Source organism: Grus americana, chromosome 4 (genome assembly GCF_028858705.1).
Source record: "Grus americana isolate bGruAme1 chromosome 4, bGruAme1.mat, whole genome shotgun sequence".
NCBI lineage: Eukaryota > Metazoa > Chordata > Aves > Gruiformes > Gruidae > Grus > Grus americana.
In genome coordinates, this window is record NC_072855.1 from 28,061,269 (window position 1) to 28,085,462 (window position 24,194).

General features: G+C 39.2%; 1 protein-coding gene across 3 annotated transcripts in view; it reads right to left on the reverse strand.

Moving 5' to 3' along the window:
* Positions 1-24,194, reverse strand: part of GABRG1 (gamma-aminobutyric acid type A receptor subunit gamma1) — a 65,255-nt gene that overhangs the window by 14,302 nt on the left and 26,759 nt on the right. For 2 of the 3 annotated variants that reach the window (XM_054825427.1, XM_054825426.1), the window contains 4 exons: positions 7,767-7,987; positions 4,537-4,619; positions 3,145-3,282; positions 2,868-3,020 (listed from right to left, as the gene is read on the reverse strand). In XM_054825427.1, the coding sequence (XP_054681402.1) occupies positions 2,868-3,020; positions 3,145-3,282; positions 4,537-4,619; positions 7,767-7,987 (595 nt within the window). Of the gene's footprint in view, positions 1-2,867; positions 3,021-3,144; positions 3,283-4,536; positions 4,620-7,766; positions 7,988-10,916; positions 11,041-24,194 lie in introns of those variants that run through there. The other variant, XM_054825428.1, reaches the window with a different exon arrangement.

The following is a 24,194-nucleotide window of genomic DNA, read 5'->3' on the forward strand; positions in this document are numbered from 1 at the left end:
GGCAGCACATTTCACCTTCAGTTTAAATCCCTCCCATTTTCCACATACACTGAATAAACAATGACACTGAGAAAGTTTGTATAATTTTATAAATCTGTTATAGAATGCACACATAAAACAAATGCAATAGACAAACAGGTACAAATAAGCACACAAATCTTATAAACACACAAAAAAGTCCTTTGTCTCTTGAAAGATTAAAATGCACAAAAGGATGCATTCAGAAAAAAAAAAAAAGTGTTATTCATCAATGATTTCAAACTTTCTGAAAACACGAGAAAAAGAAATAATGTTTCAATGATTTGCTTCTGACATGTAGCAGATCAAACCAGACAACCTTCACGGCCTTTCTGGTCTCATTCTCTAAGTTACTAGGTATTTTTTTAAATACTGTGTCTTAAGTAATAGAAAATGTTTCCCTTGATTCACTTACATACAAGTTAATTAAAAGAACAAGCTGGCCTTAACAGCTATGCGTTCAGAATCATAACGATACTGCTTTTCACTAGTTTAACATTTAGAAGGTGTTAACACTTTCTTCTTATATTTGATGCTTCAGGGAGATGCAAAGCCTTTTTCATAGTAGTCCAAAATTAAGCTGTGACCTTTCCTTTGGAGAGCAATACTTGAACACACAAATAATTTGTTATTTACACACACAGGCTTATTGCAAAAAAATGTGTTACACCAGTCTAAGGCTATCTATGGCTTTTAAATCAAAGCATGGAATCAGGGGTCGCTATTAACTGATCCTGCAGCAGGAAAGCAGTGGTGATTTTGCAACAGATTTCCCAATGAAATTACATGCCTAAAAGGGCAAACAGATAACCACAGAGTTTTTCAAATGTGTTTCGCTCCTACTAGATGCTTTTGAAAATCAATTAGGCATTTCTGCATAGTTAAATATTTAAATATCTTTAATCATCTCAAACCTTTTGCTTTGGGAAACCACAATCTGCCAGGATTTTTTCACATATGTGGAAGAAAAAGGCCCAAATCGTTTCAGTGTACCAGACCCCAGCACAGACTCCAGGTGGGAATTCACACCCACCATTCCCCTTACTGACTTCTGTTCAGAGAGGACAAAAGGAGACGTGGACTTTCCCAGTCCTCTCCACTATCCGAAAGGCACACAAGGGGCTGTCACAGGGAACAAACCTTCCACTGCATCACGACTGCTTGCCACGATGGACCTTGCATAGTTTTGGCTTGCTTAATTTCTCAGCCTTTTTCTATAAAATTGTGTCTGTTTGACTGGTATTCTCCTTCTTCTTCACCAGAACATCTGCATGTGAGAAAAGTCATCCTACAATCTGTCAAACAATGGCTTCTGCATGTTCACACAAAAGGAGCTCAGAGTCAGATGCAGGGAACTGTAAATATGATACTGCAAACTTTTGCAGTACATCTCAAGTAGATGAAGGTTAGTACTGCTGAAGTGGGAGCATGAAAACACACACTAGCTTAACCGTGAGATCAAAGGCGAATTTGCTAGGTTCACGGCATAGAAAAAGTACTCTGTAAAAAGAACAAAGTGGATACAGAACTAGCAGGATACCAATACAACAGTTTTTCCTGTTATAGCTAGTGTCTTTCCAGACAGTACCCACAATGATGTCGAAGGATTAGTCAAAGAAATCTTATAATAAATTTCCAAATCAAGAGTTGAAACTATCAGGAGATAGTTTCACTTATTTGTTCAAGATTTTAGGCTCTCTGCACTAACTTTGCAGTACTTTTAAATAGCATAAAGTTAAGACCCAACACTTGGATTTTCTTCCCTTACCTTTTCATTATGCTATTGAGCCATGCTCATTTTTGCTTACTTTCTCTCTTGACTCATTAATCTTGCAGGCTTGACTGCACAGTGGTCCAGTTTCAGTGGGAAAGGCAGGGAGTTAAAGCCTGGACTCACCCTTCTGGTAGGAAACACTCCTATAATGTAGGAATGGTGCGTTCACAATCCTATAAGCTGATGAGGAAAACTAACTCACATCTCTCACTTCCTCAGATACACTCTCAGCTCTTGATCTTCCCCCCAGAACAGGTCATGCTGCCGTCACCAGTTTTACTAAAAGCATCTGTCACTGCCAAGCTCAAATTTGCTAGTCTGTGTCCTGTGCACTCCACGCTCCCCAGTCTATCATGCTTTATGTGAGGACTACAACTCTTCTCCAAGGAAGCACATGAATCCTAAACAGTCAAGCACAGGAGACTGACACCATGCTAGACAGGTCAGCCAAGATGGCACTAACACAGAAGTATCTCTGGAGCAGAACTTGCAACACACTTTGGTACTGTCCGTAGTAAAAGCAGGACAGTGAGTCAGTTTTTGTGAGTTATATGCTTAACTGCTTGAAGTGCAACTTTGGTTGCAAATTTTCTGTCTTATCCTGGGCTTAAAAGAACAACTGAATCATCTCTATTATTCAAAAAAATCACCACCAACAACAACAAAAAACCCAAAAACCAGATCTTCACAGTTTCCGCCTGTGTAGTAATGACATCCTTTGTTCCATGATGCTAAGTGAAGTTTAATCACGCTTGTCAGACTAATGATTGCCATATTGATGTCCCTGGAGATGACAAAAAGAACATAAAGGAGAAAAAATGTATTTATGTGAACAACAGCAGATCCATGAGACTTGGATGGGGATTTCCAGATCTCCATTCTCAACACTCCCTCCTTAAGCCCCGCTGTGCAACCACAGCAGGATCCTCCTACTCTTAATCTTGCAGTTCAAGAGAAAGGGTGACCAATGGTCACAATCTGAAGGGGAATAAACTGTGGTTAATTTACTCCCTGCTGCAGATTTGTATTCCTGGGGAGTACCAGACCCTTCAAGGTTGAAAAAAAAAATTCTTACCCAGAGAAGTCCTTGCAGGAACTGCATCCTTATTGATCCAAAATGACACCCATGAAAGAACAACTGTGAGTATACATGGAATATATGTCTGAATAGTAAAATATCCCATACGTCTGCTGAGATCAAAGAAGATTGTCATAATAATATAATCACCTATAAATTAAAAAAAGAAAAAAATACTTACATGACACTGAAAATGGTTTCCAGTTGTATCTTCACCTATTAGTCTTGTTCTATGTAGATATTACATGAAATTAAACTTAACACTTTGCCTTACCAGACAAGGTATGAGAAATTTCAGTTGTATTTCGTAACCCTACAAACGCAAACTGATACAATCTCCAGTATTTTGGATCTGCCACTTCAACAGATGTTTTCTTCCATTTGTATTCAATTTCATTTCTGGGATAACCATCTAGAATAAAACACAGCAAATCAAGCGTTCAACCACAGTATATATCAAAGCATGTTTTAGGATCTCTGAAGTTGTTTAGAAACTAAACCAGGGCAATACATAAAGTGGATCAGAGAGAAAGCCAATCTGTAGTCCACATGGTACACTATAAATTTAACCACAACATAACTAGCCTCAGTTTTATGCCTAGCTAAATGTATGATCAATGAAAAAACTATGTAAATACAAATGTTTAGGAAATACCTACACAGTATTCTGGAACTCAGATATGAAAAACTAGCACACAATGATCACTATGACTTATACACAGATGTAATATACATTACCATTAAAAGACCACAAAGAGCTTAAAAGGACAGACACTTATTAGTACATCATTTTATAAAATTCCTATTGATGTTTATTGAAAATTTCTTTGTCTATTATTCCCAGAATGGATTTTTGTGGTCTGATTCACTGTCCAGTACTTCAGCTTTAAGGAAGTGCAACCTTCTTGATATTCATGTACCTCACATGTTGCCCCAAATTATCTTGCAGAAAGGCAGAAATGAAATTAAGCAAGACTCTGCTTTTAGCTGGAAGCACTCAAGAAGGAAGTATTAAATGAAAAAATTAATTTAAAAAGAATCACTGAAGTTTGATTTCATTGCCTATTAAGTTTCACATTTAGGAATAAGTCGTTTAGCTGTGTTCAGGTGGTTTGGGTTTCTTTTGCCCATAATAGCACAATTCCCTTAGGAACTTTTTTTTTTTTTAATAGTTTATATTAAAGAAATGAAGACTGAAAGTTGTGTTTCTTGCTCACATAAATAAGTTCCACTGAAAGGAGAAGGACTTCTTATACTGATTAAGCATTTACAGGAACAGGTTGAAGAAGACAGATCTTATTTTTCCTTTTAAGTATACCACATGGAACTAATTCAAGGCTGGCAAGGCTGGCAGGCATAAAAATAAAAGTTCTTCCAGGGCAATAGATTTCCATTAACTGGAACGGACATTGTATCAGACTCCTAAGCAATAAGATTATTTTTAAAGTTGCACCTAAATGAAATGCATGTAATTCAACTCATTCATTACTGTATTTAATAATGCATTAAGTAATGCAATAAATCTAATCAAAACATAAACAGGTCAGTTCTTTCCGTCACTACAAGGCTTTAAAAAGTAAATACTTGCTCTTTTGCTGCCAGAATTTAAGGAAATTTAAAGCCTGAATGTAAAGAGAAAATAAAAAAAAAGTATTTTACCACCTACAGCTTGAAAACTCCAGTGGACAGGAGTGTTCATCCATAGGAAAGTTATGAAGCTGAAGATAGCATTCAGCATTAATTGTCAGCCTAATTAGAAAAGGAAGAAGAAGAAAAAAGCAAAAAGATTATATTCAAGCATCCAGACACTCCAGACTAGATAGTAAAGAACATGCACAGAAATAAATTTTGCCAGTCATGGATGTTACTCATAGCCAACTCTATTTGCAAAAACCATCAAGCATCACCACCAAAGAACAAAACCTCATCATCTAATGCTTATAAATATCCAAAGGACCGGTGTCTAGAGGATGGGGCCAGACTCTTCAGTGGTGCCCAGCGACAGGACAAGGGGCAACGGGCACAAACTGGAACACAGGAAGTTCCATCTCAATATGAGGAAAAACTTCACTGTGAGGGTGACAGAGCCCTGGAACAGGCTGCCCAGAGAGGTTGTGGAGTCTCCTTCTCTGGAGATATTCAAAACCCACCTGGACGCAATCCTGTGCAACCTGCTCTAGTTGATCCTGCTTTAGCAGGGGGTTGGACTAGATGATCTCCAGAGGTCCCTTCCAACCCCTACCAATCTGCCATTCTGCGATTATATGCAACCTGAGGACCTATGTTGTTTCAACTGGCATTTCAAGCCATTTCAAAAATTTCCATTGATTTGGGGGCATCTCTCAGCTCTCTACCAGAAATAGGGGACAAAAGGGAGGGACTGAAGGCAGGGCAAGGAGGGGAGTTTATGATAGCAAATAAGGGAGTTTCTGAAGAACACATTTGTCAAGTTAAACTGCATTTGGCATCATTGTATCTGGTGGTTATATACACGAGAGAAAGTGGGGACACTCTTGGGCTTGCTCTATACTCATGGAAGCAGCTCTGGTGAAGAGCAGATAAGATAGAAGAGCAGATATCTTTCTGGATAAGAAAGAGCAGACTCGATATTTCTACTCATTTAAATGGCTAACACATTCAAGTAATTACACAACTACTATACATTTTAGAAATAGTTTAGGACGTGTAATGGTATCAACTGAATCACTTACTGCTTTTGAAAATACTATCACAGATTTCCAAAGAGCTTCCAAGCAACCCAGTTCTGCTAACTTTCACTAGGAAGCTAGAGTAAGGGGCTAGACTCCAAACTGCCTTCTTTGCATTTAAAATACCTCCTCCTTTGTTGGTAACACTGTGAAGAAAGTCAGAACGTCTTCTAAAATCAACTTTGAAAATTAACATAATGTTTACATACTTGACAGTATGCAATACTTATAAACTAGGCAAAAAGGGATGGGGAAAGCAAGATTCTGCCACACGCTGCCAGAAAGCTCTACGGGTCTGTGAACCAAGTAGTTATGCTACACAAAGTGTCACTAGGACCTTTCTAGAAATTTGTCCTGACCAAGACAGAGGTTTATAAGGGAAAGTGTATTTCTTACCATATACTGGGGGGAGGGTGGGGAGGGTAGAAGGAACAGACCACCTCCATACACATTTCCAAGTAAAACACTTGCATCCCTTTGAAGATGCTTTTCAAATTTTCCAACTATGGTATATGCATTTATTGCCTTTGTTTTCCATTTTCAAACTTTGGATAGTCAAACACTCAAAGAAAAAGAAAACAAAACCAGACTTTTATTGAAAGCAACACAACTAGATCTTGAGTCACTGATAGGTGCAATGGACAGACCAAGGACTACGCTCAGAGAAGACTCAGTAAGCCTGACACAGTCACCATGTCTACTGCCTGAATTACCAACAGGGGAAGAGTGGTGGTACAGGGGAGCCCACGACCTGGAGCACTGTCAGATCCTATTATTGTTCCTTCAATAACCGACATATGAACCTCTCAATGTTATTCCACCTTAAGCCAAATTCAGGCCATATCCTCATCTACACAGATGTTTGCATGTTGCAGTGCTGGGTGAATACCTCTTCTGCTGTTTTATTACCAGCTTGCTGCACTTCATAGCTCATAGTCTAGCACAGCAATTCTAACCCATTGCTCTGGGAGAGCTCTTGTGGGTTTTTTGGTTGCGTTCGTTTTTGTTTCTTTGTGTTACTTAGAACCAGTCTGAAAGAAATTGTACATTGAAACTGAATGAACAATGGAAGGGTAAGGTCCAAGTATGACTCCAGAATTGTTAGCTACAAGAAGAAAAAAAAGTAAATTAGCATGTCAACAGAAGAGGCTCTCTAGAGATTTTTATAAACATCAGCATAATAAACTGTTTAAAAAGTGCTCTTCAGAGATATTTGTATGCTCTCAAATGAAGCATACTAAGAAAATATTCAGTGAAGAGAATCCTTTTAAAACATTCTAATTCTTCTTACTTCTGACACAGAAGACTTCTAAATTGTTCATACATGGGAAAACAACATTAATGACTGAAAAGAAATTAATTAAAAGGTGCTACTTTTTGTTTAAAATAAATAGTAAATAAACTCTTAAGAGTAGCATCAGAATTATGGCATTCTCTGCATGGACTGCTTCTTGATCAGCTCCTAATTTATTGCAAGATTTTTTAGGCATACTTAAAAAATAAAACACACTAAAATGTTTCCTATTGACTACAGCTTTTCGAGAGCTGTTTGAAAAGTGACTCAAAGATCAGTACAAATAGCCTAGATGGTAAGCTTAAAACCAGCCCAAGCATCTCCCATTTGTCAAGAAGAATTATGACCAACATGTTTGTTTATGCCTAATCTGGGTGAACAGAATTGTTGATTTTAATAGCTTGCAAGAGTAAACATGTTAAGCAGTATATGCAGGACTGGGGCTTTAGCTTTAATCAAACTTCTTATGATTTTCACTATCTGAAGCTTTTCATATTTTACTTACAGAATATAATTTTGTGGAAATTAAATACTGAACCATTTAGAACAGAAAGTCTGCAAAACAATTTATGACTAGATCTGAAATATGTTAGATAGACCGCCATGGTGCTACATGCTAACATCTGTTTTTTAATCTTGCCTGTACTTAAAAGAGATTAAAGTTTGCTATCTCCTTCATTGGTCTTTACCCAATTATCTAGGCAATATATTTCAATACTATTAGTTTCATGTTTTTCCTGATCAAATAATATTTTTTTTTCTCCTTTAGTAAACTCCTTGCAAATTCCTGGGTCCGCAGCAAAAGAGATGCCAAGGGTTTGATTCATATTCATTATTTTCATACTCCTGGTCATAACGGTTTTATTTTTTTCTACCTAGTTAATAAAAACCCACCTTAGAGTGTATAATACTCTTCCATCACTCCAGATTCGAAGCAAACGATTTGGAGTTGTAATCCAGTGAGCATCAGATTTCCTTGAGTTCCGGAAGAAAGTGTCTGGAATCCAAATTTTTCCAACCATATTGCTATTAAGCATAAGCACCTTCATCGAGCTGTTAAATTTTAGACGACTGTCATACCAAGTCTGGGCAAAAATTATATCTATAGTGTATTCCTAAAAAACAGAGAAACAACCATATCTACGTATATATTTACCAAAGTCTGCAAGCCAACAATTTTTAATTCATATATAAATCCGAGGCCACTTTTATTTTCTTTTGTATTACCATTTGCATAGCACACAGCAGGCTGTAACCTCAAACTGAGAAATTACAGGCTGACGAAAGACGTACACAGCCTTCTGTCCCTACCTCCTCTCCCCTGACACACATTGATTAGTTAAGGAAGAGGAGATGTGATGGGAGCTTGCTGTAACTTGGAGGTCCCCGCACAGTGCAACCACCTCTGGGGACCCTAGACAGAAATTTAAGGGCAACCTTAATACTTCAGTGCTAGAGTATGTTTGTTAAGATCGAGATTCTACATCTCTTAAGAAGCAAACCAAATAAACTTTCTATATTTTTCCCCCAAACATTACAACATGCAATTTAAGATCCTTTAAGAAATTTCAGATTTTGAAAAATTCATGAATATGCGGGAAGTAAACATCACAGTTTGCAGAACTATGTGCTACCATCTGCCTCATTTATCTACCTACATACACACAAAAGCATACATAATCATAATCAGGATGGAAATTTCCCTAACGCAATTCTACTTTACTTACTAAAGCCTCAAGAAAGCTCCTTTTGTGATAGAAAGTCAAATTCTTCATTAGACTTATGGACAGAGAAGAAAGGTGAAAAATCAATCAAATAAATATATAAAATATATAAAATATATAAATAAATAAGTAAAATAAATAGATAGATAGATAAATGGAAAACCCACAGCCTTTCAATGAGACAATTCTTGACACAGTAAAACTTGAGGGAGATAAACATTACAGATGAAATGAAGTCTTGTTTTTCAAAGAACCCAGCCATTTGATCCTGCTCTCCAGACAAAGGAGCAAAGCAGCCTCTTCTCTGTTGTATTTGTCACAGCTCCAGTCCACAACTCTGACCTTAAGGGCAACAGTCTCTCTGCTTCATGGGAGATGTGACCTTTCTTGCACGGCTGCCCCATGAGGGCAGGTCCTCTGCAGGGAAAATGAGCTGGAGACCAGACTTAGGCACCTGGTGATGGTTGCTCATTTCTCAGTTATGGGATGAGTGGGCAGGGGGAACAGAGGAGGAGACAGTGGTTCAAACTCTTGCTTCAGCCAAAGGGGTCTTTACTAGTTTACTTGGTTAACAAAAACGCACAGTGCAGACAGTCAATTCTAGGTTTAGATAAAATAAAAGTGGAAGGCTTTGCTAGTTGGAGTGGGGTTTTTTGTTCATTTTACTTTAAAATAACCACAGCAGCCAACTGCATGAGTTACAGACTCCTCACTCTTTTCTCCCAGGAAAGTTTGTGAAATTTGGCACTTCATCCTTCAGAAGTGCCAAGGCAAATATTCCAGCACTACTTAAATCTCTCTCAATTTTCCCACTTCTCCAGGTAGGAGAAGAACAGGTTCAGGAGATAGATATGCAAGAGGGAGGCTTGCCCTTGCTCTGCGATGTATAGCAGATGAATTACCACCTGGATGGTGGTAATTCAGTGACTCTCAAAGGTTATGAATAACTAGCATATGAGGCAAACAGTGGAGGGACAGAGGGAACAAAAGGTCTAATCAAAAATACATTTTAGAGATGACTTCACTCTAAAGCTCTGATTCCTTGAGAGGCAGTGCCATCAGGGGAAGATTCTGCAGGTCAAAACAAGTCCCTGATTATTTTATTTCTGTAAACAATGTTCAAGACACCTCTGAAAACCCAGGGCTTCTTTAACCTTAAAATTCAGCTTTCTGTGCTCATCTATAGTGGTTACAACTGGAAAAGAAACTTGCCTTGCTGTAGTGTAAATGAGACCCCGAGGCACTGCACTGGAGAAGCATTCTAATGGGCTTAAATGGAACAGAATGAACAAAGATTTACGTGTTGCCTTTACAGTACAAATAGGAGGAAAAAAGAATTCAGTGAGTGAAATCAACAGACACGCACATGAAGAGAGCAGACTGTCCGAGTTTGAAGGTGCTACTGTAAGCAGCCACTTCACAGTGGCACTGCATTGTCTGAGAAAAAGAAATTTATCAAAGTGTCATTACAGTCAAATCCACCTAGAGCAAGAGAACTCAGGTTGTCATAGAATACCAACCACCCTAACAAATTAAGATAAAAAAGGAAGATGAGCTCACGCATTGTTTTGAACACACAAAGCATAGGAACAAGACCCAGATGCTTGTATTCTCTTACCTTTCAGTATTAAATGTGCAAGTTTTTCTCATACCCATGTATCACAGGAGTTGTTTAAAGAACTTTTTGGAAAAAAATCCCCAACCTTTGTTACAATCCTTCATGATACATTTAGCACTGTTCAAAAAGAATCTAATACGTAACAGTTTAATATCATAAAATTAGGAGCTACTTGTTTCCAAATATCTTGCTGAATGCGTAACGAGATCCAATTGCTAGCCTCTTGCAACATACCTGCAGAGGGTGGGCCTCCATTTGTAAGCTGACACTTCAGCATCCCGACATCTCCCTCAGAAGTCAGCCAACCAAAGGCATAATCCTACTATTCATCCCACCTGAAAGATGTGGACCTGCAGCCTGGCGGTGGGTGGCAGGAGCAGTTCAGCCCCTCTTCGGCAGGCACCCAGAGTCAGTGCTCTCTGATTTCTCCCAAGAACATTTATTCCACTTCTAACATCTGCCTTGGTGGACATCACCACCAACTTCTTCAGCATATCTATTTGTCCTATGCCTCCCTGAGACCTCTCTGTCTTTGAGGGTCCATAATACATCCTGAGGCTGCATATATTCTTCACACAAAGCATCTCTCAAAGCATCTCACAAAGCATCTCTCAAAGGAGATCATGTTTTCAACCCATTGTATCTTCTATCTCTCACTCAAGTGAACTTCAGCATAACATCCAAGCATATAAATGTACTTACATTGTAAAGGTGCAAGGCATGTGAAAATGGGACTCAAATGGATATTAGCTTCCTTTTTGAACACAACTTTCCCCACAGAAGAGGTCAGATGGCATAGCTCCAAATATATCCCAGGCAGTCAGCAAGCACAGGCAAACGTATAGGATCATCAGACAGCTACGAGTCCAGCAGCATGCAGCTATGACAGTATAGACACTTGAGAGAAATAATCTGAAAGGGAAACTATGCTAGGGGAATTATCAAGAAAGTTGGATTCTTTCTGAAAATCTCATTTTGAAATGGGCCTGAAATTTTCTGATTTTACGGATTTGTACACTGAATTCCCTTAAATTTGCATCTCCTGAAAAATATTTCGTATTTCCTTTTAAGAAGGGGAAATCTGGGTCCTTAAACTTTGTTGAAAATGAGGTGGAAAAATCACTACACTGTCTTTTCTGGGAGTACTTCATTTCCAAAACTAGATGAATAAATGCTCTATCTTTGTTTAGACACGGTACGAGCACGCAGATTTATACAATATTCTTTTAGTGAAACAAATCTTTCTGAGCAACTATTTTGTTTTCCTTGTTTTCTTACAAAAAGTTAAAATTAACACTCATCACTACTTCTATTAGTCTTTCATAAAACTCATCATTCAATGCCACTGTGTAACCATAAAAATTGGTTTACTACTCTCTCTTTCAAATGAAACTAATGACAAAATAGCCATGCAGAATAAAATGGAATCAATCTATGGCTGTGTTAGTCACAGCCATAGCAAAATGCATGCTTATTCATATTTAGCCTCACAGGGTTCAATAACCATGGCACACGGTAGCTCACATTTGGCATTTGATTAGATCACTGAACTCTTTTTTGCACAGCTGGCATAAAGAGCCCACCTGCCTAATTATTTACAGATAACTGCAATCCTCCTCCATCTCTTTCCTCTCTAAAAGATCATAACAAACTCCAAAGGCTGGGAACACAGTGACTAATCAGAGATTACCATTAAAGGGCCAGGCAGTGAACAAACTGTGAATATTGACAAGCAGGTGTATAGTCTGAGAGAAAAATAATTTAATAAATAAAAGCAATTACTTCAAATAAAGTAGGAACAGCTACCGTATGGGAATAAATGGAATCCTCAACATCAATTTCATTTTCATGCTCAGTTCAATTACAGTCAGACATGAAAATGGACCAGTGGATTGTTTGGGTTTTTTGTCGGAAAGCTGTGAAAGAAAGGGAGACAGATACCATCCTACACGATTTTTTCTCAGTGTAAACCGAATCACACGAATTCTAAGACAGTGTCAGTAAGGATGGAAAAAAAAATCTCACAAAGCTGAAAAAGCATTTTTCTTGGATATTTTGTCTAGCAGTCTCACGACTGATTTGATATTCCACAGTAAAAAGTGTGGAGAAGTCAAGCTATGAGCAGCTAAATTGTTGGCTGGATTATGTCAACTGCAACACATTTTGCTAGAGAACAGGCAAAAAGTGGGCTAGTTTTCTGGGGCCAAACAGAAAAGCAATGAAAAGTCCCAAAATCAAACTCAGAACTGAAAAATTGTGTTAGCAAACTACAGGCCTGCAATACAGTTCATTACAAGTGAGTTTCAGAGAAAAATGAATAAAAACATACTCCTGTCATTTCATCTTTGCTCAGAAACCCACCACAGCTTTTCTCCCAGATTAAAATTTTCACTTGAAGGGCACCTGGAGTTTCCCAGAGTGCAACCAGCTAAATCAGAAATCTGTTTCATAGGGAGCCCCTGAACTCAATTCAAGTACCAAGTCTGACATGACTTCCATCTTCTTCAGTGTCCTGGGTTTCGGCTGTGCTCGTGTTAATTTTCACAAGAGCTTGGGAGGAGACACAGCCACGATAGGTGACCCAAATTAGCCAAAGGGTTATTCCATACAATATGACGTCATGCTCAGCGTATGAAGGGGGCTGGCCGGAGAGGAAGAGCCGCTGCTCAGGGATGGGCCGGGTGTCTGAGCAAATTGCCTTGTTTATCACCTGCTTTGTACATTCTAAGTATTGTTGTTATTTCCCTCTCCCTTTGCTGTCCCAGTAAACTGTCCTTATCCCAACCCACGAGTTTTGTCTTTTTCTTCCGATTTTCCTCCCCATCCCACCAGGGCGGGGGGAGGAGTGAGCGAGTGGCCGCCTGGTGCTGCGCTCCTGGCTAGAGCTAAACCACGACTTTCGGTTACCTGAGCTTCAAGATATTTTCTTCATGTTTCTTCATTCTATTCAGTTTTCTAATTCCTGAAACTGGAACTCAATGTGAGGGAAGCAGGGAATTTTTCAGAAAAAAAAATGAAGAAGGGAAAATGAAGAAAAAAGCATTCTACCAACCTATATGTTTCAACATTAAGAAATGCGATGTAATATCAAAGACTCAGTTTAGTATGCTGATTAAGAGGTTTAAACAACAAAGTCATAGACAAAATGGTAACCACATGCTTTCCTAAGAGGTAAGCACCAAATAAAGCATCAAGCATTAGCCAATTCATCTTCATCTTGCCAGTGTGCTGCCAATAAACACTCATAACCTTTACCTCTTCCCTCATCCAAATATCTCTGGACATCAATAACGGGCTATTAAGTAATTTACTAAAATACTTAACCTATCTTTGATGTATAACTGCTCTTAACAAAATGTCTAAAAAGTGGTTGTTCTCCCTGGTGTGTTACTTTAAAAGCCCTTTAAAAAGATTTTTGAGCTGCTTCAGGGCCAGCAATGGTTTCAGAGCTTGATCCCCATGGCTGAGACTGAAGCAAAAGTAAAACTTCTTGTTTAGGTAAACCATTCTAGTTTGCTCATTAGAGCAATCTAAACGTAGTGACCTTAGGGTGAGATCTAAAAGATCCAACAAATCCCAATGATTCTGACATGTACCTGTAATATTACATTAATGATACTGCAGCTGTGGAAGACGTAGGGGCTGCAGGAAATACACGGAACAGAAATGCACAGCATCTGCTCCCAGAATCTTTTAACCAGTCAGATTGTTATAATTGTACAGATAATCACACTGGAGGATGCTATGAGAACATATGCACAGGGTAAGTGGAAATATGGCAAATCATATCTACAGAAGGTGAGAGAGTACAGCGAGACCTACATAGTCACAATACAGAAAAAATCTATCATTCTTCACATCATAATTTGGCATCTGTGCTTATCCATTCCTTATTTTGAACATGCAAAGTGACAGATGCAAACAACAATATGAATAAAAGGCAAGATTTATTTCAATGCTTTGTAGATTAGAAACTATAATTAAAATCTTGCCAACAGTCAAAAGATTAGCTAGAGAAGTGACTAAAGCACTTCAGCAAAATCTCTGCTTTTATTTGATCAGCTTAGATTTTGGCCATTTGAAGACAGCATAAGGAGAGGAAATAGATAATATATGTATAATCTATATACATTCCCTCACTGAAAATTATACAAAAAGTTTTGGTTTGCTTTTCAATTGAAACTTGAAATATTTCAGCCATGGGCACTCATAAACAAACATTAAACTACAGAACCAGAGAGGACAACTCAGAACAAAACAAAACAAAAAAAAAATCAAACATAAATACAGACATATATATTAAAAGCCCAGGAGTGAACACTGGTATGGATTAAGGGTTTGGCTTCGAGATTATCAATAGTGATTTTTCAGCTCCATTAACTATACTTTCTAAATTCAGCAGCTACATCTACCTTCCTGTAACTTGTGACACTCAGGTAGTCAAAATTGGTCCCACAAACAACTTTAGTAACAAAGCTGCACATTACTCAAGCATACACTGTTTTCTACAGTTTCCTTTTATAAATAAGCTATCAAGTCTCAAACACAATTCCCCATTCAGTATGGCACAACCATTTTTAAAGCAAGATTAATTGCCCAGTTACTGTTCGGTCTTTTATTTCCATGGGTTTCCTGCCACGCTTCAAAATCCCAACATTGATGGCAAGGAGACTTATCTGGGTTTGATTTCTTCCCTGCCGCTCCGGTAAGATACATGATCCTACGTGAAATACAGCACTCCTATCAGTTTAACTTTCTGGCAGTCATGCAACTCCAAGTATCAATCATCTGCTACACTGAAGATAGAAGAGCATGGACAACTGTTAAGAACTTCCTGAAAAAGCCTCTGTTTACTTACTGGCCTCAAGGGCATAACCCTTCGTGGGGATAACCCTCTATAATAGAGACACTGCTGGTATTCAAAAAAGTAGAATCTCATGCAGCACTTACTGTACGCCAATGAACAACAAACTCCAAAATCGTCCAACAAAAAGGGGTTTAGATGGGCGTTCTCCATGGTGGTCGAAATAACCATCCAGAATGTATAAGACTTGATGAAATTTAAAATCATACAAAACCAGAATAAAAATAATGAAGGCCAAGATCAACAGGCAGGGAAGTTACATTCACTTAACTAGCAAAAGCACATTGCATTTCTTCATAGCTGTTTTGTCGGTGCTGTCACCCCTACCAACAAGAGAGCAGGGCAACGCTCTTTCCAAGAGTGGATCTCCTTCCGTGGTAAACAGCTTGGAGGTGCTGCTGCAGGAAAGGGCATCCAGACCATTCCCCTGCTTTGTAAAGTGAACTTCCCGCAGCAGGTACTGTGAGGAGAAAAATCCTGCTCCTGTGGCTGCCCAGCTTCTGACAGAGGAGTTGGGTTTGTAGAGTCAGCACAGATCCTGGCACCAGCCATTGTAGGGGCCAGTGAATGACAGCATCTTTCCTCTGGAGCGCAGCAGTGAAGGTGGCAATAAAAACCTGTGTGGTGGAAGCCAGCGCCGAGGACAGTTTCTATTGCAACAAGCTGTTACGAGCTATCATAACAATCAAAGCTTATCCCCTACCTTTTTTCCCGAAACCCAGTTCAAATCTAGGCCAGCAGAATTATTCCCACAACTGGAACGCAGCATCACAAATTTCCATATAGACAGACAGATTAGGAATTAATAACAAAGAACAGGTGCGTAATGTTCTTCAAAATATTTACCATCTATTTGACACAAAGATAAGAGGTACAAGACAAGGAACCAAATGTAGCTTGTCTCAGCTGCAGACACAAGGGAGACAACCACAGCAGAAGCAGACGGAAGGTATTTGGAGAGGACATTAAAGCATCGGAAGGAACAATAAACTGTACGACAGAGCAGGCAAGCAGTCTGTGCAGTTTTGGGGGGAAAAGCAGGAGTAAAGCACTGTTTGGGTTAGCTTTAGCACGAGTCAAGATTTTTACCTTCTCAGTGAAGTGCTATGCGGTACTTAATAGTAACATTATTCTTGGTTTAGATCATCTCAGATCACAACTGAATTGTGCAGGCACTCAATACTGCTTATACAGGGTACACGTCCTCTGCAAGGAGTTTACGGTTTGAATTTAACATAAGAGATGAGATTTGGAAAGACAAGGGGGGCATAAGTAACAGAAAACAGAGAACCCAATACCAGTCAGAATTACAAGTGGTGATTTTAGCACAACAAAAGCTGAATTGTTTGTGATATTTTGTAGCCTCTACAGAAAGGAAAAAGAAAAAAAAAAAAAGAGGAAAAAAAGAAAAGTAAGTTTAAACAGGAACACGATGAGAAACAACGAAACAGCTTTGCAGACATTTGTAGAAAGTTTCTTTCAAGCATAAAGGGCAGCATGGGAGAAAGTAGTATGAAAAGTTGAAAGGATGGAAGGAGAAGCTAGCAAGATCTGATAGGAAATGGCCTACTGGGGAAAAAAAACAACTAAAAATGGCTGGGGATAGGCTTTGAAGTGCCTTGAAAGTGAAAGGAAGCTGTTTATGTGTGAGGCCCAGTGAAAGAGGAGACAGAGGAAGAACCTGAGCTAGAAACAACTCAGTAGACAGTGGAAAATTCTCTCATCTCTATGGTATGAATGGAGCAAGGCTGCAACTGAAAGGTTACAAAAATACGTGAGCGTAACAATGGGAGTCTGGACAAGAGATTCCACGTGATGGATTAAAAAACCAAATACAAATAAAGCCCCTTTGCACTCAGAATTTGCAAGACTACAACTGAGACCCTACTCCTGGTTCTAAGATCCATCACATCACAGAAAATGTTTAGATTTCAGGCCTCAGTGACATACAGAGTAGTGATTATCCACAGCAACTGAGACTGTGGGAAGGGTGAAAAGTGGGAAGATTTAAAGCTATGGTTTAGCCATATTGAGCTAACTAAACACCTGAGAACAGATATGAGGCACACAAGACAATATTTTAGACTGGACAAAAGGAGACACAGGTAACAGCAGGCAACTGGCACCGAAAGGTTGCTGAATTGGTGCATGAAACTGCCACGTAGTTGAGAGCGGGAGAAGAGAAGGTGACCATGGAAGACATCCTGCGCAGAAGTACCAAAGGAAGAGCTTTAAGAAGTACATTCACATCAACACTAAAATAGATAAAGTAATGGGAACACAAGAAATTAAGCACACCGACAGACTGACCACAGATAAAAAGGAAGAAGCTCTTCAGAATTGTCTTCTAGCCCCAACCACGTTCACAGCTCAGCACTTCTGCTGTTTCTGTAACAAATTAGCCTTATGCAGACACAGAGCACTAACATCTGAAATCTCGGATACTTCAAGGGCAGTTTGGTTATTGCTCTGGCTGTGGATGCTAAGAATCAGAGAATTTCCAACCAGTATGCTGGCACACTCTACTGAAGTCAGGGAGTTAAGTCAAAGTATTAGTATTATTATTATTACTAATATTCTATTATAATATTATTAATAATAATAATAAACCATGCCAACTGTGGCTCAAATGATACAACAGTAATATACAAACCCAGTATTTCCTAAAGCATGAACTAGTCTAGCTAAGATTTAAGAATAAACCACAGCACAAAAAGACTGCAGCCTTAGATTAGAGCATTGCTAAATGGCACACAGCAATCAGGCCACATTTTACAGCAAAGAGCACAGATTTTTCTGGTGTCTTGTGCAGAACCTTAACTACCTGTCCTGACTTCATATCTGTTAAGGGACAACCAGTAAACTGCAGCTGAAAATGGGACGAGTACTGAATGCTGTTTAAGGCGGGGGCTGAAAAGATGCCTGTACTCTGGTTTCAGAGAGCTACTGCAACATTTGTCTGTGGCACAACGGTAGCCTTTTCCCTCACCCCTCACCATTCCCTTCAAAATGATCACAGAAATTGGGAGCAACACAGGAACTGCTGTGCTGAGCCTGTGTGAGCAGGATATTGCCTGTATTTAGCCAATTCCTCCAAAACCAGACAGGGGAAGGTTAGAGCCACCTTGCAATAGCACTAGGCAAACTAGCTGCCTGCAAGAGTAAGACTAATCAATTTAAGCTTTTTTTTTTTTTCCCAGAAAAAAAACAGAGAACATTCATGAAATTGTATTTGTGAAGTATTACTCAAGTTCCTAGAGCTGGTAAAATAAGAAATACTAACAGACATATGTGTTTTGACACTTAAATATATTTCATAACAAATAAAAAACAATGCTGAAGCCTACTGAAGGAATATTTACTCAGCTGCTGTAAACGAACGCAGTGTCCATCAATCTCAAACACTCATCTAAGTAACAGTCAATTAACTCTGATCACTTGCAGTGCTGACAGGCACCAAAATGATTGGAATCTATCTTTCCTAATCAAAATAAAAGAGTATGTTGGGAAAAAATTTATTATTCTAGCTTACTCCAAAGAAGATGCTGTACAATAAGAAAGGTAATATTCAAAGACTTGTTGGTACTTCCGTCCTGATTTATGAACAAATATTCCTGTCATTTGGAAGAGAATGGAACCAGTTTGCATAAAATACACACACTTGACTCTTCAAAAATTTGCAGTGCTTGCACACTGAACCCACAAAACCTTAAGAAAACTCATAAATTCTCAAAGACAGGCAGAAATGCATCCCTCATGCTCTTCCTTTCAGTCTGTCATCATAAAGCTCATAGACACAATGGTTCTCCTCAAAACAGTCTTCTTAAACGTGAAAGCAATTCCAACCTCCAGGAAAAGCTTCAAATGCAGCTCACAAGCCACAACAAGCCCTATCAAGCAGTGTTCACCCAGTCCTGAAATATTACTACACACTGCAGCATTTGGATAGCACTGTGATTTATTATGTTTATGTTTCTTGTATGGAACTATGTTCACTTGGACACACAACCCTCTGTAACAGACAGAGAGGGAGGGAGGGAGAGAAAGAGTTCATATCTTTCATTTTATACACTTCTTTGGATTTTTTCCTATTGTGTTTGTAAACTGAAGTACATGCCTGGGTATCAGCAGGATCAGGGCCTTGCTAATTCCAGTATTTATTTCTGTCTCTTTCTAAGCCTCATCTTTCCTTTATGCTAGTTACTATTCTTTCAGTAACAAAACATTTAATGCCATTCAAAAACAGAGTTAAAAATATGTTGATTTACAGAATAACGCACACAAAGAGTGTACATCTTTGAGTACTGGATTCCAGGGTAGCTTCAGATTATGTATCTTTGGGTCACAATTACTTCTATTCTAGTGTGCTCAATGTAAATTACCTGGCACTGTAAAGTAAGAGTACCAAACCTTCAAGCCTTCAATACAAATTTAGTAGCTAGTAGAATAAGTACAGTGACACACCTGACCACAAAGCATCCTCCACAAGTACAATAACATTGAGCAATCTGTATTAGAATACTTTAAAAAAAAAAAAATTGCTGCTAGTTACTGCAACTTGAGAATAAAATGGAATTTAGAAGTCAAAGGATACTTAAAATTCACCATCAGCACATTCTACACAAAGTCATAAACGGTACAATATGACAGGAAAAATTGTAAGCTAACAGTGTCCAGGCCATGCAGTCTGTGTACCAAAGTAGCACATTGTGTATTCTGTGAGTATCTGATTCTCTCAGTGGTTTAGCTATCTTGTTAAAAATAAGGGTGCTGGGCTTCAAAGTATGGCCTTCAGCCTGCGGTCGCAGTAGCCTTCAATGGATAACTAGCAAAGATCTTGCGGCAAAAGCTAAATCATCTGCAGAAGAGACAGACATGTTGGAAAATAACAAGGAAACCGAACCACTTCAGTGAAGTGCAGTCCTAGAAATTTATCCTGGAATTTTCAGTCTGGACCTTCTAATATCAAGTTCCATTAATAAATACAAAAGCTGAACAGAGAGCATCATCTGCATCCACAGCAAGGGAATAAAAAAATATGTAGACCTCAAACACACTAAAATGACAATGATACCATAATGTTTCAAAATGTTAAATTATGACTTAGAAACACATGAAAAAGCAAAGGATTTAAAACATAATTTTGTTTCTGTAAACATACATATTTATATATGTATATACTTACAGACAGATCTTTTGGCTTGTTTTTAATCTATCCATCCTGAAGTCTATGCATCTCTATAGAAATTATCTGCCTCTTTATAACCCTTTCCCCATTTTTGTTACTTGAGTACTGCTCCACTAAATGAAGCTTGATTTAATAGACATTAAGTACAGGGAAAGTATAAACTTTTCTCTTTGCTCTTTATTTTTGAAACAATCATGTAATACCATTTCTTAATTAAAGAACTGCTCCTGTATTCCTTCTCCAAAAATTTCTCTCAATTGGGGTAGCAGTCTTTCATTGTCATGAGAGTTTTGATTGAACAGAAATTACAAGATCAAGTATTCTTTTAGTTAAAGGAAGGTAAAATGTCTTGGCGGGCTGCCATGCCTCTCCCAACCCACCTGAATTGCACACTTGCATGGTCTTGCCAAACCACAAAAGCTGTGGCGCTGGCATGGTTCTCCCCTGGACCCCTTGGGGCACCAGTAGCACAAAATGTTATGTGTTTATGAACACCTAGGGTTGAGGGGATGAATAATGGCTGAGAAAGCTAGTGAGGCCCACAGGCAACATTGATCAACATGCATTTCTACACAGGGACCATACGTCAGACTCTGCCACCTGTACCACCAGAGTGGCTTTTTTTCACCTTGGCCCTAGTTTGAAAGGAAAGAGAAAGGTGGTAAGAGCCTAGTACATCTACATTAAGTGCTCAACTGAATGAGCTTCCACATAGAGGAAAACCAGGCTCTAAACATTCACCGCATGTCTAAATTCTGCTAAGAAATCCCTAGACGACTGCAGAGCTATTGAGGATCAAGACTTTGGCCGTAAAAATGCACTTAGCTCCATTTTACATGATTGTTGCATGATGCATAGCCCAGGTTAGGTCTAAAAGACAGAATCAAAAATCTTTAGGCTTAATGAGTTTTAGAAGCCTAAAAACTCCACTGATCCAGACGCCTGCTAAAAATGTTTACTCAGGTTGCGGATGCCTAAAGAGATCACATGCTATAGAAAAAGATCTCTTAAGCATGGGGTGTTGTCCTGGTTTTGGCTGATATAGAGTCAATTTTCTTCCTAGCAGCTGGTATAGTGCTGTGTTTTGGATTTAGGATGAGAATAATGTTGATAACACACTGATGTGTTTGGTTGTTGCCAAGCAGTCAAGGACTTTTCAGCTTCTCATACTGCTCTGACAATGAGAAGGCGGGGGGCACCCAAGAAGCTGGGAGGGGGCACAGCCAGGGCAGCTGACCCAAAATGGCCAAAGGGATATTCCATACCATATGACGTCATGCTCTGTATATAACTGGGGGGGTGGCCGGGCAGCAGGGCAGCTCAGGAACTGAGTATCAGCTTCGAGTGGTGAGAAATTGTGTTGTTCATCATGTGTTTTTTATCTTCTTTGTCGTTGTTGTTGTCATTGTTACCATTTTCCTTTTCTGTCCTATTAAACTGTCTTTATCTCAACACATGAGGTTTTCTGGGTTTGGGTTTTTTTTTTTTCATTTTCAATTCTCTCCCTCATCCCACCAAGGAAAGGGTGAGGGGGGGAAGTGAGCGAATGACTGTGTGGTTGGTTTAGCTGCCAGCCAGGTTAAAACGTGACAGGTGTCTATTCCATCTAGAATTTTGTGCAGATCTTTGTTAAATAGTGAAAGCCAAAACACAACAGCCTTCAAAAACAAATACTAATGAATGTCATACATACACTTAAAGCATCCTTTTTATGAAAGTGAAAGTCTATCAGATAGCAAGAGGAAAATAGACTGAATTATACAAATCAATCCGTTTCCTCTCATATGTGTCCTCTGAAGCTTTCAGACAAACATACTCCCTTGATATGCTGCTTTAGCATCATTGTTAGAAAAAACGCTCTCTACATCATGCCATATCATATCCAAACTAAACAGCTAGAGGACATCATTTGCCAGAGTGAATTAACATATCAGGCAAATAAGTAATCCAATAGGGAATCACAGATATGTGTTCTCACATTAAGTGATCAAATGAAGGGCTAAGGACAGCCCTTGAAACAGAAGCAATTTTTGGATTATTGGTTAACAATCTCAAACAATATTGACTCCAGGGAAAGTGCCTTACTAATGAAACCAACAGCTCACATAAAGAGAACTTACAGGGTCAAATCTGTAATTATTTTTTTTGCTGAGAATGTTGTTTCCAAGATTAAAAACTTCTTTTTTGGAACTCTTAATCAAATTATTTGCATATATATGGTTTTATTTATTTTCACAAACATTTGATTTTTGTAGTGATGTTAGATGTTCATATGATCCTCGAGTCTAATCCCAGTGAAAGCAATTGCTCTTTTATGAAGGCCATAGTGCCCTTAGACTATAATTTAAATTGCTGAGTAGTTTTCTGCCCCTGCTTAAAAAACATAGAATAGTTTTTAAAGTTCTATGTCTTCGTGACATCTACCTTATTACCCTTTGGTGGTATGCTTCATTGTTATCTTTTTTTTTTTTAAACAGAAATCAGAAGGTTTGAGGCATAAACATGCAGTTGCTATACATTATAACCACTAGGATCCTGCTCTCTATTGAAGTATATGCCTTTTCAATATGGTGCTATCCTCACCTTGGACTAAAAGCCAGTATGACTGGCCTTTATTAGCGCCATGGCAAGAGCATCACCACCCAGCTCTAGCAGAAGTGGGGAGATCTCTAAACGTTTGACATGAAATAGCCCCATGGCTGACGCTGTCACTACTGCAAGCGCGGTGCACGGTGACGCTGCTCCCAGGCTCTGGGCTGAGCAAGCAGAAGGCAGCGGTGGGCACGGGAGAGGCCATGGCACATGGCAGCACGGAGAGTGCCCAGGGGCTGCGGAGACAAGAGGGCATGGGAAGTGGGGCAGGGCTACCCTGCAAAGCCAGTCACGTGCTGGTTCTTTAAAACTGGAAAACTGAAGCTGTAAGCACTTCTCATTTGCAGTTCCAGTGTATGCAACACCTGCTGGCCGCAGGCTGAAGGATGTACATCGGTTACTGGAAAAGGAAGCCTCTACCATTTTGTATATTCTCCTTACAGGTAGCTGCCTGTCCACACATTTTGCTCCCACAGTAAGTTCCTTCAGAAGAAGATAGGATGGAGACAAGCAAAAGAGAAAGACTGTAGTAGGAAAACAGACAAAACCAAAGACACCACTTATACCGGGCATGGAAACTGAGTTTGCCCCACCCCATCGCTCTTCTGCTCTTTCATGCATTTCTTTATGTACAGCCCTGCCCTGAGACATGGACTTCCCTGCCACAGCCCCAGGTAATGACAACCCTAAGTTTGTTAAACCATTATGCTGGAATTAATATCCTTTGCCACAGATCTGCGTCATCTACTTTTGGCACCTTTATCCATAGTATCAAAGTATCACTGTTTTTTCCTGCTTGTCTTCCCTTCACTGAAAGTCAATATTCCCCACCCAAGCATGATGACAAACTTGTAAACCACAATGTCCTTAATAATCATCTAGAATTACTGTGCTTTCACCATATGCTCAGAAGTTCCTTGCACTGGCATACTCCAGCCTCAGACTGAACAAAACGCTTCCCTGCCGTGCAAATTCAACACTGTCAGCAGTTCTGCAGGGAGGAGCAAAGGAAAAAGGCAGAAGGGGGCTGAGCTCAAACTCACCCAAGGACCATTCCCAGTCTTAGTCCTGGGCAGCAGTCCCCAGGAGAAGTCATGCAACAAGGCCTGTCTAAAGCCTCCGACACCACCATTTCATACAATGCACACCGTGACGGAAAAATCTAAGCGACTTAAGAAAAGGCCACAGATTCAACATCCTCATAAGTGCTGTTACTTCAGTATTGATACCAAATAGATAGGTCAGATCTCAACAGGACTACCAGAAACTAGATGAGATGCATCGCTTAACTTCTGAAGAAACCAGCTATGTGTACACACACACACTGAAGAGGACC